General features: G+C 54.0%; 5 protein-coding genes across 5 annotated transcripts; 3 read left to right on the forward strand and 2 right to left on the reverse strand.

Annotated features, from left to right (window-relative positions):
• The first annotated feature begins 313 nt into the window (after nt 1–313).
• On the forward strand, nt 314–2,151 carry B0H65DRAFT_330415 (uncharacterized protein). The gene is made up of 2 exons (XM_062823506.1): nt 314–893; nt 986–2,151. The coding sequence occupies exons 1-2, from the start codon at nt 462–464 to the stop codon at nt 1,787–1,789; spliced, it is 1,236 nt and encodes a 411-aa protein (XP_062676909.1). The 5' UTR covers nt 314–461; the 3' UTR covers nt 1,790–2,151.
• Nucleotides 2,152–5,820, reverse strand: B0H65DRAFT_330331 (uncharacterized protein). The gene has a single exon (XM_062823505.1). The coding sequence runs from the start codon at nt 5,586–5,588 to the stop codon at nt 2,514–2,516; it is 3,075 nt and encodes a 1,024-aa protein (XP_062676910.1). The 5' UTR covers nt 5,589–5,820; the 3' UTR covers nt 2,152–2,513.
• A 1,047-nt stretch (nt 5,821–6,867) lies between these two features.
• On the forward strand, nt 6,868–9,345 carry B0H65DRAFT_479682 (alcohol acetyltransferase). The gene is made up of 2 exons (XM_062827543.1): nt 6,868–7,119; nt 7,454–9,345. Exons 1-2 carry the CDS (start codon nt 7,079–7,081, stop codon nt 8,904–8,906), a joined length of 1,494 nt encoding a protein of 497 aa, XP_062676911.1. The 5' UTR covers nt 6,868–7,078; the 3' UTR covers nt 8,907–9,345.
• Nucleotides 9,345–11,016, forward strand: B0H65DRAFT_479685 (uncharacterized protein). The gene is made up of 3 exons (XM_062827544.1): nt 9,345–9,916; nt 9,980–10,227; nt 10,334–11,016. The coding sequence occupies exons 1-3, from the start codon at nt 9,694–9,696 to the stop codon at nt 10,757–10,759; spliced, it is 897 nt and encodes a 298-aa protein (XP_062676912.1). The 5' UTR covers nt 9,345–9,693; the 3' UTR covers nt 10,760–11,016.
• B0H65DRAFT_479688 (autophagy-related protein 11-domain-containing protein) lies at nt 11,017–15,956 on the reverse strand. Its single transcript, XM_062827545.1, has 3 exons — nt 15,714–15,956; nt 15,503–15,614; nt 11,017–15,434 (listed from the first exon to the last, which is right to left on the reverse strand). Exons 1-3 carry the CDS (start codon nt 15,779–15,781, stop codon nt 11,319–11,321), a joined length of 4,296 nt encoding a protein of 1,431 aa, XP_062676913.1. The 5' UTR covers nt 15,782–15,956; the 3' UTR covers nt 11,017–11,318.
• Between the last annotated feature and the right edge of the window lie 289 nt (nt 15,957–16,245).

The raw sequence follows: 16,245 nt of genomic DNA on the forward strand, positions 1-16,245 counted from the left end.
GTTTTCGGAGATCTGATGGCAGGGGCGACGAGTACAAGGTTCCGATATGTCTTGGACCTGAGACTCGCAAAATGGCTGCAAGAGCGATGAGGATGGTGAAGGCGAATGGTTGTCGACCAGGTTGAATGAAACCTGCGGGCAAACGGGCACCGCTCAGCTTCCATTTTGAACCTTACTTGCTTTAGTTGTACCCGTCACCGACCGAGGCCAATCAATTTCATTCCATCTATACGTTGAACACTTCTAGTCTTATCTTTTTTGGTTGAAGGCGACCCTGGTAGGTTTGCGCTTCACTTGCGCCGGCTCACCTATATATTGCCTCGTATCTTCGAACTCGGAATTTCTTGCTGATCCATTTGCTACTTAACAGGCCCTCTCAAGACCCATCGCCTACTTCTGCTCAGCAGCTTCAAGCTATTCTTTTTCAGTATTCGCCATCGAACAGCTTAAATCGTCGCGAAATGGGTGGCTCAATATTCTCCTCGGGGGACGACCCTCTATACACTCCACGCATGCCGCCCCATATCTATCATCATGTCAAAGCCGCATGCCACGCTGCCCTACGCACCATGTTCATGTGCGTCGCTGCACCCATCGAGGGCCCCGAGAAGAAGGACTATGGAGACCTCGACATCCTCGTGGTCATGGAGACCCGCCTCGTCTTTCCAACATCTCCCCAACATGGTGTTCCCAGAGGATTGGAGGAGCTTGCGGCCGATATCAAGACAGCCTTGAACGCAGAGCGCTCCATAGTCAACCCATACACTAATTCGATGCACCTTGCTATCCCCTGGCCCAAAGACGATTCCCAGCTTGGAGAGGATAGGGATACCACGCAACGATATATCCAGGTCGATATCTGCATCTGTAAGAGTATGGACCAGATGTTTTGGGTATGTTTGACCTCAGGACCTCAGCTTTGATGATGAGAATAGAAGCACCTATAGTACAAGAGAAGCGCTAACAATGTCCTATTGGTGGCCAGGCACTCTTCAAAAGCGCACATGGCGATGCGTGGACTCTCTTGGGGTCCATGATCCGGCCCTTTGGTCTGACTGCTGACGATGAAGGCCTTTGGCTCCGGATTCCCGAGATTGAGAAGCTGGACCGAAAAAAATCCAGGGTGCTACTGACTACCGATCCGGTTGAAGTACTGCACTTTCTTGGGATGCAAGTGGAAGGATACTGGTCCGAGCCGTTTCCCACGGTTGACGCAATGTTCAACTACATTGCTACCTGCCGTTTTTTTACCGTCAACGAATCCTCATCCGATCCTGCTCAGGACAACAGCAGCACAAAAAGGAACATGAAGACCCGCCCTATCTTCCGGAAGTGGTTCTGCGACTTTCTTCCTCGCCTTCGAGCTGATGGCCGGTTTGAACAGCAACACCAAAGTGTGTCCGATACCAGTGACCTCCGAGTGCGCGTTCGCGATGAAGCCTTCCGGACCTTCAACGTTGAGCCCAATTATTGGGCCCAATTAAAGGACTGGCGGCTGAAAAAGGAGCCCGAGGCAGTAAAGAACCTGATAAAATTGGCAATTCCAGATGACCTCGATCCCCAATTTAGAGGCAGCCTGTTGAGTGCTATCAAGAAGATTGTCATGGCCAAGGTATCACTCCGGAATGACGAAGGATTCTACAATAAGGACATGACGCGGGCCTTTGTGGAGGAGAACTGGGAGGACATAGGCAAACTTGCTTTCAAGAAATACAGCGATGCGTATTCTGCAGGACTGCAATCGAAGAAGCTCAAGAATGCCCACGGGACTGCAATCCAATCGCAATGATACCCGCGCGGTCTTGCCATTGAGGGGGTTGGAGAAGAAGGCAGTGTCAGGCGTCAGTGTCAGGCGTCCGCTGCCCAGCGGTTGACTACGGTTTCCGAAAGTTTTCTCAGGTCTCTTGGCCTCTATATCACGATTGCAGGCTTGGCCTAGCACAGCGAGCGGTAGATATTTTGGTAGATTGTTATTCTTCTCGGCTCCATCGATTACTCCCGTCCGTGCAGCATCGCGTCGTTCAACATTGCTACATACCCAATGTATCAGATCGCATTGGGCTATGCTATCTTCAGGTAAGACGTATCTCCCGTCTGTCTGCATGATTGAGAGCCATGAAAACCAACACAGTAAGAACTTGAGTGCATTCGAATAGCAAAAGGAGAAGAAGCGCTACATTACTCATCTCATCATCACACGTTAAATGTTGGCCGACACCCTCCACATATATCAGGGGTCCCGTTAACCATTACACCTACCTGTACTGGTTCATTCACTGACTTCCTACTACGAATTCTCATGGTCCTTGTCCTCCGAGATGCGGAAATAGTCTCTATATAACTTGAAGGGGGGTCAAAGCCTTGATCGGCCAGCAAGCTCATCCCACACGACCTCGTACGGCTGACGACCTGATAGCAAATCATTCGGGCAACTTGAAAGACACTCTTAGGCTGAATGTACCAACCTTCCTTTGATCTCTTCCGTCAATACTTCCCAATATCGTCACAACACCTTAGCTGACGCGTCTGGCCTTGCCACGCTTTCGTTCTCTGGAGGGTCTGACCAGCCCCTTCTTCAAGAGCCTTCTTCGATGGCGTCGCTTTTGCTCCCAAGTGTAATGAGACGTATCAACCTTGGTGATGTCAGTGCCAGTGGCAGCATCCCACATATCGGCAATCCAGTCCGTAATGTCCAGCGTAGCTTGGTTGGCAAAAGCCTTCCCCCTCCCTCCTGTAACCCATTGGTCAAGCTTGACCGGAATCGAATATCCCCATACCGGATCATTAGGGGACCAGTTACAGGGCTTGCCAGGATAGCAGTATTGGGGTTTGCAGTACATGGAGCACATAGTTGATTCTCCAATGTACCACAACGACACAAGGAAGAGGATGAGCCCAAGCAAGGTGAACTTGAACTTGGGCTGCCGTTGATACAACTGGGGAAGCGGTAAGTGAACATAAGTCACTTTAGTATGCCCAACAGAGGAGTCATCCTGACAGGCAGAACACACTGAGCTGGCATCTCCATTGTGTTGGTGACCAGGATCCTTTGCATCAGCGTGAAAAACCGATGTTTCCAGGCGCTCAATTCCCAACTTCGCGGTCCGGATTCCGAGGAGGCCTGTCTTGAGCGATTCACTCATTCTTTTGTAGACCTCGATTTCATTTTCCCCGTCCATGGTTTCGTTCCTGGAACCAGCCTTGGGTACGACATTGGCCGAATAGGCCGGACCACGGACGTTGTCCTTCGATTCGAGTAGATCAGCTAGGTCATCCAGGGTAGAATCCTCAATTTGGTTGGTTCGATGGATTTCAAACAGATCGTCCCTCACGGTTGGTGGGTTGGCCGAGTTGGCCAAGGGAAGGCATAACTGTGAAAGCGATTTGGAGCGTCGATGCTGTCGAACCAATGATGCACGGTCACGCGTTCTGTCACCCCTAGCAGACAGAGTGTGCTTTATCTTCCGAGGCGACATACTTCGTTTCCGACCACGGGCACGCGAAGAGGCTCTGCTATGCGTGGCACCGTCAGGACCTTGGGTGCTTCCACCGCCGGCGACTTCTGCGTCTAAATGATCATCCATGGGTTTGACCGCGAAACGTGACGGTTCCTCCATATCTTCAGTCTTGACCATGGTTGCGGGTCCGGTAGAGGCGCGCGCGGTTGGGAGAGACTGTTTCGAAGCTTCGGCTCTGTTCGGTTTAAGCGTCTCGCCAGGCGCTTCATATTCCTCGTCTTCATCGAAGTCCGGAGACAGTGCACGCTGGGAGCCCCTTTCGGATTGATTTTCCATCGGCGCAAACAAGCTCATTTCGCCGTAGATGCGTTCCGTGGGATCGGACTCCGATTGTGCTGGGTTTGACCTGCAGCCTGAGGCTGAATCAACGGACGGATCTCTGCGCAGTCCAGCGAAACCGACACTCGGCCTGACGTCGCTTTTAGCGCTGTCCAGCTTCTTTTGCCTGATTGCACCTTTCAATGCTCGACCTTGATTACCAGACTGGTTCTCACCCTTCAGGAGAGCCTCTCCTGTTAGTGGTTTGTCCCCAGTTGCCTGTGGCTGACGATGAAGTTCTTCCGAGTTTCGATCGCCATGTGAATCACGACGAGCCGTACCAGCCCTTTCCTGACTCTCTTTATCACGAGCGGATTCCAGTATGTTGTCATGAACGTCATTTTGGCCCTGAGGAACGACAGCGGATGCCCCTATGTCAAATGCCGGTGTAGGGGCTTCCTCTGGCGTCACTCGCACGTCTCCATCTCGTGTCTGGCTCCTGCCGCTTGACAAGCTTCTCCGTACCGGGAGCTTGCTTAGAGCACCTGATATGTGCAGTCTCTCACCGGACGCGCTCGTCCGGGCAGATTCTTTGCTCGGTTTTCGACCAAGCTCTGAGGAGGGGGGTCGGGATGGGTGCTCTGGATCATACTCGCTAATGCCGTCCAATTTCGAAACGATTGGGGCCTTTCGAAGCAGGCTTCTACTCTCTCGTGCGCGCAACTCCTCAATTTTAGCGTTCGTACGGCTCGACTCGCGGCCCCTGGTCAGTTGATTTGACCGTGTTCCGGATCCCGGCTCCTCGCCGGGAAACATGGAAGCTGCTTCCATCTCCAGAAGTCGAATCTCGTCAATTTTAGGATTGCTGCGCGCCAGATTTGGGAAAGGGCCGTCGAAAGTCTGGGAATCATCGGCGGCTACATCATCTTCCGCATTCTTCTCAGAGCTCTTGGTCCAGTGGACACCGTAATTAGGCGGCACCGTGGCGGGTCTTGTAACGGGCTCAGCCGGCGCGACGGTAGATGCCTGAAGAAGGGCGGAGTCACCAATCTGTTCCCAGCTGGGAGATTCGTGTGTCGAAATGCCGCTGCTAGCATCGTTTCGGACACCCGAGAGGCGGCGGGAAAGCCATTTACTGCGAGAGTCAAGGCTGCTCCGACTCGTCTTACGAGCCAGACCCTTACCCATCTCGGCGAGACTCCTAAATTTCGACCGTGATAGGATACTGTTGGCGCGTGAGGCTGGCCTTTCTGCATCTGCCTGTGCCATGGCGTGCTGACGCAGCTTCTCGTCTATGTCACTATCAGAGACATCGCTTTGAAGCGAAAGCGCGCCTGGGCTACTGGCTGACATGAAGGGTTCGTCACGTCCTGAGCCGGATACCTGGCGATTGAAAGTTGTGGGGGGGTTCTTGTGCAATTTGTTCCTGGTGGAAGAGCTACTGCGGGTACGCCACGCCCGGGGGGCCGGACTTGGAGTACTCTGAGCAGCCTCCTCGGCTTCGACTTGTTTGTAGGCGTCGGTGAGAGTGTATGGGGTGCGTGTTTGCGAGGGCCGTTGCTGCTGGGTTGGTCGCGGAATTCTTGTAATGGCGGGCGAGGCGTGCTTCGAGTCGGACGACCCAGAGCTAGCAGGACGGGATTCGGCAGCGTCGCCTCGTCCGGAGGCTCCATGGTTGTCCTTGGATTTGAATCTTGAGAGGGACCACATGCTCGGCTGTCGTGAGGGGGTGTTGCCAGTACGAGAAGACGCGAAGCGGCCGTTTGCCCGGCTGGCCAGAACATCGAGCCCATCCGAAGCGCTGCGTTCCATCTTGCAAATGCGATGTTGGGTATCTCGTCAGTATCCCCCAAGCGCGCGGGGTTTTGAAAGCGGCCGTAATTATGAACAACTGGCCGCGAAGCCGATCGAGGGTGCGACCTGACGCGACTGGCGCAAAGATGGGAGGGGCTTGACGTAAGTTCGCTAAGGTGAGGTGAACAGCGGCAAGCAAGTAGAAGATGGTCGGTTGTGGAATGATGGCCACTCTTCCAAGTCGATGGTCGCTTGAAGTCACCAGAAGGTTGGAGAAAGAGCCATCTCTATCGCATGCGAGAGTTGGTGGGTTGTTTCAGCTGGGGTGAATGGTGTTGAAGGTGGTGGTGGTGGTGGTGGTGGTGGTGGCTGACGGACACGAACAAATAAATGGCTGTAGGTTGTGCTCTGCTCCCGTTGCGCATGTTGGGGTGAGCAGCACCTGGACGGGTAGAAGTGCTTGAGATACCACGGGTTGCCGCCTAAATCCACGATTTTAGGAAGAAGAAAAGGTGCTGGGAATTCATGACGTTGTCCGGTCCGGTCGTATACAATTGATCTGCAAATCGTGGTGCCGACGCGTTTGAATGGACGATGGAAGATGCGCGGATGCAATTGCTTCTCGAGAGAAAGGTACCTTGTTGCGGATGACGGATGCGCAAGTGGGGTGGGGCATCATCGCAATTGTACGCTAAAAGGTACCTGCCTACTAGAGGTATGTACTGTGCAGGTACTTGAAGGTTACGTAAATACAGCTGGTATCTTTCTCGGGTTGTAACGCCAGCGTGCCAGGTATTGCTCTCCATCGGGCTGAAATTGAAACATTACCGCTGGCAGAGTAAAAGGTCGAAAGTTCTCTTTAGAGGTACCTCTATGCACTCGGCGCCAACCCGCAAGACGGATGAAGCTAGATACCTACTACCAAAAGAGTCGAGCGCCCTCTGCGATGGTAGGCGGGCACACTAGCGCCAGGTACTTTGAGGCAGGTACAACTGTCCATGTGTACGCATAAGGTAAGGTAGCTAGCTAGGAGAGGTAATGTACCTAGCACAGCACGTGCGAGGGCCAGGGGTCCCGATGTACCATAGGTAACGTAGAGGTAATGTTTTCCCCATTCCGGTCCCGGGCCCCCGGCCCCCCGGTCTTCAACCTAACTTTGGCTTGCATACACCGAATGCAATCGGCATTCATGAGGCTGTCGGCAGCATCTCATCAGGCTCAATCATTGATAACGGCAAGGGACACTGAGACACCAGTCAGGGAATGCCGCGTGAGTTGAATGGTAGATAAGCTTATGGATTGACAGCCTGGCGGTTTCACAGCCGGGTTGTCTATTTTTCACATGACTCTCCCTACATCGTACCAAGCGAGTAATCATCGAGACTTTTGAGCCTACCTCTTTACCTGCCCACAACCTAAATCTACCGCACACTACCGCATAATCCCACACGACCAAGTGTTGATTTAGACATTAGACTGCCTCTTCCACACGTGGTACTTTATTGCAGATGACGAACATCCCCCAGCCGATCCGGCCTCTTGGGCCGATGTATGTCCTTCCAATCCATCCCAACCCATCCCCTTCCCCCCTCCTCTGCCATCTACCTATCCCGCTTCCCCTCATCCCGTCGGCCTTGGGTGGTGGCCGGGGCCACTCCGCGTAAGGGTGTGGAATGTCGTCCATCATCGGATGGCCTCTCAGCCCTTTGCTTCCGTCTGTATGCACTGCGCCGTCTCAACCACCTCCGTCCGCTCCCTGCATTGGCCAGTCCTGTTTCCTGAATCCCAGCCCCCTCTCAATTCCCAGCCGGTTCACCCTTTCCCCTCTTGACAAGCTCACCCCAAGGCTAATCGTTACGGTTATGTTCCGCCGCTGTTCTCAGTGAGGTCTACTCGTCCTCAAGGCACGCGTTGGGCTTCTATCGGTGCCTGGCCAATACTTGTCGCTATGCTGTTTCTTGGTCTGTCCTCCAAGGCAAGAGTGTTCCCGACGTGTTGGAGGCTGCAGTTGCAAACCTGGTCCTCCGGTTGCCCCGGTTGAGTGTGGCAATCACTGGCGATGAAGCATCTGGCCCTTACTTTGCCTCGGTGTCCTCTCTGGATCTTTCTCACCACTTGGAATGTGTGGAGCTGCCTGCCGAACTTGATTCGCATGCTCGCGACTCACACCTACTCCATATGTTAGAAGCCCAACACAACCAGTTGTGGCCTGACGTCGGAACCCGACCGCCCTGGAGGGTGCTTGCCGTCTATGATCCTCGGCCGTCCCAACTTGAAGACAGGCTGATAATCGATATTGTGCTTGCCATCCACCACTCTCTCGCTGATGGAAGGAGCACAGCCATTTTCCAGGCCAGCCTCTTGGACGAACTGAACAAGCAACCAGCCCGTCCCTCGTGCCTAGAGGACCACGTTCTACGGATGCCCAGCAAGCCTCATGGGCACATTCTGCCACCTCAGGAGGAGCTCGTCAAATTCACCACGTCTTGGAGGTTCCTTGCCGGCACGTTGTTGAACCAACTCGCCTCGGGCTGGCTCGGCAAACCAGCGACCGATCTTCCTTGGACGGGCGCACCGATCAGACCTGACCCTTACCAAACCAGACTCCGTCTGGTTACTATCCCTGCAAAAGCTGTGTCACAGCTTCTTGCCAATTGCAGGGCGAACGGCACCACCCTCACCCCTTTACTTCATATGCTAATTCTCACATCTCTTGCTCGACGCTTACCAGCAGAGACAGCCACGTCGTTTCAGAGCTGCACTCCTATAGACTTGCGTCCCTTTGTACAGTCCGGATCTCTTGTGACTGATCGCGCCGAATCCTTTGGCGTACTGGTTACTTCGGCGTCGCACAGTTTCGACTCTTCTCGTGTCTCGGGGCTGCGGGAGCAAGCAAGCGGAGAGAAGATTTGGAGCCTTGCTCAAACCTTGCGTCAGGAACTCAAGGACCGGGTCGAGACCATTCCTCAAGATGACATGGTCAGTATGCTTCGCTGGGTTGCCAACTGGCGCGGTTTCTGGCTCAACAAGGTGAACAAGCGGCGGGAGCAAACATGGGAGGTGTCCAACATCGGATCGCTGCAAGGCAGTCCGGAGGACACTGAACCGGTTTCTGGTTCAAAGTGGCAGATATTACGGTCTGTAATGTCGCAGTGCGCCATAGTCGCGGGGCCGGCTCTCTGTGCTAGCGTTTCGGGCGTTATAGGGGGTCCCATAAGCATTGCGCTGAGCTGGCAGGAAGGTATCCTTGAGTCAGAACTTGTCGAAGGTGTAGCGCACGATTTGCAGCTCTGGATGGACCAAGGCGGTCCAGTGCATGGTCAAAAGTTGCCGTAATGTGCGCTGGCACGGAAGTTGGTGTCGTGGAACCGAGGTCTTGCCGATCAGCATCTGGGATTTGGAGTATTAGTTGGATAGGCAGGCACCTTTCTGTAGCAAATTCTTCTATGCCAGTTGGTATCCTTCTTGTAGAGCTCCCGGATCCATAGAAGAGTGAGTACCCGTGCTTGATATTATGACGTTACTTTACTCGTTAGAATATGATATATGCCAGTACAGAGGAAGAGTTGAAGTACCCTAACCCTCATTCACTTTACCGGTTCGGACCATGATAGATGTCGATACAATAGGTACAATGTTGCATGAAATCGACTATGATGATATGAAGCGTTAACGGCTTTTTGGTAATTCCAGCAGTCGCTTCATAGCTGTCGATGTACATTTGTGCCGGACACTTTTAACCGTTCAGTGTAATGTTGAGTTTGACAGATTTTACGGTAGGTACATAAGGTACGCGTGCAGTACTGAAGTGTGTGTGTTGAGGCTTAAGTGGTATGTACTAACTGGCGGGGTTTTAGCGGTCTTGGCGCCCTGAGCTCCGGGTCCCGCTCCAGGGGCTGCCCATCGAGGTCCCATCCGGCATGGAGCTCTGCCGCGCAGCCGTGGGGCTTCCGTCCCCGAAATTTTTGGGCAACCTTGAAGACCGCACGCAGTCCCCGCGCCAGCTCGCGCCTAGCCAGGCCGCAATCCGGACGGCAGACCACGACCAATCGCCGGACCTACCCAATCCGCCTCCCGATCTTCTCGCGGCTCCTCCGACGACGCCGGTCGACCACACTTCAAAATGACGGCATCTGCGCTGAGCAAGTGGCCAACGTGCCTGGCATGCTTGCGCCGACTTGCACAACCCTTTGGCGCCAGTCATGGCGAGCCCCGCGCTCGTGCTGTACCGGTGGCCCGGCCCATTGTCCACATCCAGACTCGGGCCGCGTCACACAGGATGCGCCTTCAAGATCAGGGCGTGGTTGTCCGCCTGCTCGAAGACATTCCAAAGTTTGGTCGCAAACGTAAGGACAAAATCCCCTTGCTGGACTGTGCAAGCTAATCGGGACCTCGTCATTGCAATCCAGATGCTATTTTCCGCATTGAGCGCGGCCGTATGCGCAACGAGTGGTTCCCCAAGAACAAGGCAGAGTACATGACGCCTGCTCGCTTCCAAGAGCTCGGTCTTACACGCGACGCCATTGGCGAGGTCGACCGCTCCTTCGTCATTCTGAGCGCCCTCGATGCCGCTGCCAGGCCGAAGCCTGCGGAGCAAAAGACGGAAGAACCAGTCCCGGAAGTCCAGATCCCCCAAGTCAAGGTTCCGGACGTTACTGTAATGACCCTCCCTCTCTCCCTCCCTCATCTTCATAGCCTTCTGCTTCAAGTTGTCTGCGGTTCAATGGCGAGCGGCTGGTGCTAACCCGTGCGACTGCAAACAGCCCGAAACTGCTCACGCCCTGCTATCCGAGCTCGTCCCTAACACCCTCACCTTCCACCGCGAACCTGTGCCGATTACAATTCCTCAGCCGAAACCCGCGCAGGAGCCCAAAATCTCGCCTCTAATTGCCAGGCATGCGCCGGCGTCCACGGCCGAGACCCCTTCCACAGACAAGGCCCAGAGGGCCATCTTTGGCTCCGTCTCGAGCAGCGATATTCTCAACCAGATCAAGGCCCTGATTTCTGGCCATGAGGAAGCTAGCCGCATTGTTCTTGGACCATCAAGCGTCAAGATAGTGGGCTTGGCCGAGGACAATGATCGCATTAGACATCTTGGCCGATGGGAGATTGAGATCGCGGTTGCTAGAGCGGGTTCCGGCCTGGAGCCTGTTCGCAAATCGGTCGAGATCCTGCCCAGCGCCCAGTGAGGACCGAAGGTCTTCCAGCTTTCAGGTGGCCTGCGCACGTCACGCAGCCAACGTGTCGTGTGTTGCGGATGAGACACGCCCTTACGCTCAAGCCGGCATCTTAGCTACCCATGTATATGTCTTGTACACTAACAGACTTGGCCCGTCCTTTCATCCGTTTTGTTCACTCACCCCAACTATGTATGTGAAGATGGATTCACTGGATTACTTTAAAAGTGTATACTGGGCCAGAATAATAAACATATCCCAAAACCCACCCCATCTTCTCCCTAATAGTTCTCATGGCCTGCAACTAATCGACACAGCACCGCTTTGCCGCACACTCGTGGTCTGGCATGTAAAGGAAAGCAGCCAGGGCAACAGAAAACCCTCTCCTTAGCTCTGACTGGCTAGCGATCTTACTACTTGTCATCCTATCTCGCAGCTGACGTCTATACTCCATAGTGATTCCCAGATTCTACTCTTGCTAAAACGGTTGCTAACGGTGGCATTCTGTTCTCGCGCCCCATTCTGACCGCAGCGGGCCTACAACCCGTCAGTATATGTTTTTGAAATGCGTTCAAGGCCCTATCAGAGAGTCTATCTCGTTGCGAACCTCAGAATGAGACTGCGATGGCTGTAGAGTAGCCTGATCGCTTCCTGCAGCCATGGTCCCGCTACCACCCTCCGCTGAAATAGCGTTTGTTTGCTGAGGGGCTTCCTGCAGAGATGCATCTGGAATCTTGTCTGTGGGTGACATGTGTTGTTGAGCTGCGCTCGATGGAGCTGAGCTGTTGTTGTCTGCCGGAACCGCACGGAGGGAGTTTGTCTCGCTTGCGAGGGCGCTTTCACGACCTCTCGACGATGCGCCAATCGCAAACGGTAGGGTCTTCCTGGAACCCGTACTGGACCGACGACTCTCGAGACTTTTGGACAGTGTCTTGCTGACGCCTTCGATTCCCGACGGCGTGCCTCCACGTCCAGTGAGCCCTCGTGCTCTAGACCCGGTATGCCCCTGTGTCCGCATGTCGGCCATTGCTTCGACATTGTTTGCCGCAACAGTACTCTTGGCCAAGCCTGGCGTGGATGGGGCCCCGGACTTGTCTTCAACAGCCTCGATCAAGTACCATCGTAGGCCATCGGAAAGGTCGAACGGGTTATCGTTCTCATCGTCATCAAGAGACTCCGTTTCTCCTCTGGCACCATCTTTCCTCGTCTCCCCTACCTGGTCATGTTGTAGGGATTTGGATAAATCCACCACCCGCTCTTGAATGCGCATGATTCGGGCAACAAGCCATTCACGGTTGCGCAAACGGTGCGAGTCCTGCTCACGTAAAAAGTAGTGTGGAAACCCAACGTTGAAAGCAGCCCAAGCGCCCGTCGACTGATTCCGCGTAGGAAGGAACAAAGCAAGATCGCCCTCCTTGAAGTGTTTGAAGGCAATCTTGTCATGAGCCTCCTTCTGGAAGCTGTGTGCTTTCTCGCGGTACGCTCGCGCCTCTCGTTGCAGCTTTCGTGCCATATGCTCGACATCTTTGACACGCCGGTACACCGCATCCGTAAAGACATCCATGTCGAACGAACCGAATGAGCCCATGAAAGTCTTGTACTTTTCAAGCTCAGCCTCCGGAGTTGCACTACTCATCCATTGCAGCAACTCCAAGTCCGCATTGTCAGTAACGGGCCGGGCGTTGAGCGTAGTGGAACGACGGAGTGATGAGCTGGGGTCTGATTCATTCGGGTTCGCGGTCGTTGCTAATGAGCGCTCAGATCGAGGTATTTTCTGAACGTGCATGGTACCATCCTCCTCACGGGAAATGGAAAATCCAAGCCGCTCAAGCAAACGAGTAAGGCAGTCGTTCTGTGACCAAAGATGTTGTGTCAGATCCTTGGCACATTCTGTACGTGCATCAAACCGCGTGGAGAGTTCTGATAGTTGCGTCTGGGTTTGGTGAAGCTTTGCTTTGAAATGCGTAACCTCTTCCTCCAGACTTTGCACTTGGGATTGCCGAGCAGCTAGTTCCTCTGTCACGGAAGCGAGCTTTTGTTCCTCGTCTTCTAGCTTTTTCCGCATGAAGTCGGACCCAGTTTCTCCATCGGCAATTTTGACCCGAAGTTCGCATAACTGTTCACGTCCATGAGCCAGTTCGCCCTCCATGGCAACCACTTTCGCCCTTTCTTCCGACAATTTTTCGCGGAGGCGCAAGGAGACCGATTCCTCCGACATGAGTCTACCCTTGGTGGATTCCATCTCCGAACGAAGCGTCCTAATGTCATTTTGCAACGTGTCCACGTTGAGCTTCATGAGGGACATGTCCCCCTCCACGCCTTGCTTTGTGTTTAGAATATCGGCAGCCTTTCCGGTGATTCCTTCCAAGAGGTCAGGCAACTCGATAGGAACGGCATCAGCAGGCGCCAAACGTTCCCATATATCCTCCAGGGCCAGTCTGTGCTTTTGCTTATCCTCACTCACGGCTTCCAGTCGCTTGTTGAGCACTCTAATCTCATCCTGGGCAGCTCGAAGTTCAATATCCTGCGCCGCGATACGCTCACGTTGTAGCCTTGCTTCATTCCGCAAAAACTCCACCTGGCCATCCGCTTTGAGAGATTCATCCCGTCTTTCCCTGGTAAGCCGCTCCACCTCGAGCTCAAGAAAGTGAACCTTTTCGTCATATGATGCCTTCTCGTTTTCTCGCGACTCGCCAAAGTGTTCGATCTCGTCTTCTGTGTACTCAAGCCTGGCCTTTAGCTGCTTGACCTCTTCTTCGAGGGACTTTCGCTCTTCTGTGAACTCCCGCTTGAGTGCTTCCATATTCTGCAAGAGATCCTTCTTGGTGGAGTTAGCTTCGTCCATTTGGCCTTTTAGATCGTTATGCAGTGTCGTTAATGCGTTGATTTCTCTCTCTAGGGCCGCGCACCGCTCCCTCTCGGTGTTCAATTCGGTCTCTAGTTGCTGTGTTCGTTGGAGGAGCGTCTCGAGTCCATCTGATGATCCCCTGCGGTCGTCATTAACACGGGGGGGTCTAAGAGAGCTAGTTGAGTCGTTACGGTCTAGAACTTGCTGGCTAGGGTTCTGGAAAAGGTTGCCAATATTCGGCCGGGAAGCCTGTGTCTGCCGATGAAGTAGATCTTCTAGCCGGCGCACTCGGCTTTCGGCAGTTTTCAGTTTGCTTTCAAGCCTTGTTTTGTCTGCCTGTAAGGAGCGGAGCAGATCATCGTCACCTCGAACGAGCAGTCCGCTCCGTCCGAGAGCAGTCTCGTGGACACTTCCGTTCTTGAAGGCTTTCATCCGCCTTGACTGTTGCCTTGTTGGGTTGTCCATGTCTGCAATAAGCTTTTCGATTTCGACTACAAGATCGGGATCGGCTTTTTGGTTTCGCAGGGCGTTGAAGAAGTCGTCCAGGTCTTTTCTTGTCATCAGGGGCCATTCCCCATCGTCTCCCCGAAGGTTGATTTCAAGACTTGGAACCTTACTGTCGGCCGTCGGGGTCTCAGGGCCAAAAATGGCCCCGATTGACTTGTGCCAGCGTCGCCTCCTCTTTGCCTCTTCTTCGTGGAAGACGGCCATCTCATTGGCAAGTGTGGTTGAATCTTGTTTGACTTTGTCCAGCCACTCCCGCCGCTTGATGGCCTCTGCCACAAACGAGGCGTACAAATACGGGATCTGTTGGATGAGCCGCAAATGATCAAACGTGGCGAGTTCATCCTCCTGGCCAGCCCCGGAAATTTGGGATTTTACGCTGTGGCTATCGCTTGTGATCTCGGTGATACTACGCATAAACTCGATGGATTCGGCAGCGAGGCTATTTCGAGCCTTGGTGGCGTAGCACAACATATCACCCATTTCCAGTGCGCGCTTTTGAATGCTGGGCAGTAGCCGCTCGGTGTGGTGTGCCGCCGTTTTGGAAACTTGAAGAAGCGTGTCCCGGATGGAGCTTGTGTACTCTAACGTTACATGGTAGTCGTTGTCGATCTTGTTGGCTAAGGCCTCGATATCCTGAAGAAGGTGTGACGATTCGCCGTCGTGGGATAGGGCTGAGCGAGACATGGTCGCCTCAAATTTGTGCATTAAAGTGTCAGCGTCTTGAAACAAACGAGTTGCCGCCTTGTCCAGGTTGGTGATGCGATCCTTGAACTTGCGCAATGCGGGGGGTGCGAGTTTCCCTGCTTGCCGCGCGAGCTCCAGATCAACAAGGTCTTCAAGGGTGCTTTGTCGCTGTGGATGTCCTTTCCAACCACCATCGTCACGGCACGTCATGAACTGGGCCATGCTGGATGAGATAGCGATGCCCCGGGCCAGCGAAAGATATCGATCCAAACCTGTCGCCAACGCATTGTAATCGGCATGTGCTGATGTGGACCACTCCTTCAGCTCGACATATTTGTTCTCGAGCCCCTTGACGGCATTCTCCAGATTTGCTACAGCGGCATCAAGACATCTTAACATGACGTCCATCTCGGCATAGCGCTCCCGCGTGGCGGCGTCCATCCTCGCGCAGTCCTCCACAACGTCGAAAGCCCAGGCACGGCGTGTCTCAAAGAGCTTCTGCCATGCTGGGATGGATCGCGTGTCTTCGATCGAGTTGGGTGGGTTGAGTGCATTGTATCGGGGAAGAGGCAGTTCGGATATGGGAGGCAGCGAGGCCCCGGGTTGGGGCCGCTGTGTCAATCGGCTGTCATATATGTAGATCTCTGTCTGTTGCCCCAGCGTTAGATGCGATAAAGCACAGCCCTTTGGCAAGACCATCTAGATGATGTGCGAACCTCTGGCTGTGTTGGCTGCCATCTTAAAGACCTTCCCTGGGGTGTTAGGGCGATCAAGCACTCGACAGGAATGGAGCTCTGGCTGGCCACGGATTCCTTCAGGCCATCTAATCTTGAGGGACGTCAGCAAGTGGTAAACAGAACGCTACGCGGTCATGGCAAGTGTCAGATGGGAAAGCGATGGGATGTGGGCACTGGCGGAGAGGCGTACGATGTGATGGTACGACTGTCTATTTCAAGGCGCTGGCCCGTATGGGCGATCAACACCTGCGTAACCATTTTCACGCATGCTTCCCAAGTCGCTTCCACGGTGAAAGACGGAAGCAACCCGAGTCGGCGGACCGAATGGGTGTTGACAAGTGTGAAGAGTGTTCTCCGGTCTGTGATGGCGGCCGTCGGTCGGTGGGTGGAGGGTTGGACGTCGACGTGGGGAAGTACTTAGGTGGAAGTGGTAGTGGCCCGATGGAAAGCAGTCCCCGGGCCCTGTGAGGCCAGATCCGCAACGGCCCAGGTAGTGCCCCGCCGCCCAACACCGACACCAGGGGCAGCTCCAGGACGCTCGGCAACAGTGACACCTCCATGCTGCTGCAATGGATGGGGGGGTCGTTATCCAGGTCCAAGAAACTGGCCCAAAAGGGAAGTTCTCTAGCCGTTTATCGTTTTCTGACATGTCCCTCCAGCATTTTCGCTCTGCAACCCAGAATGCAGCAATGTACCCAAAAAGCCCCCTTTTGGGGCCAGCT

This window comes from Neurospora tetraspora (genome assembly GCF_033439725.1).
Source record: "Neurospora tetraspora strain CBS 560.94 chromosome Unknown B0H65scaffold_9, whole genome shotgun sequence".
Classification (NCBI taxonomy): domain Eukaryota; kingdom Fungi; phylum Ascomycota; class Sordariomycetes; order Sordariales; family Sordariaceae; genus Neurospora; species Neurospora tetraspora.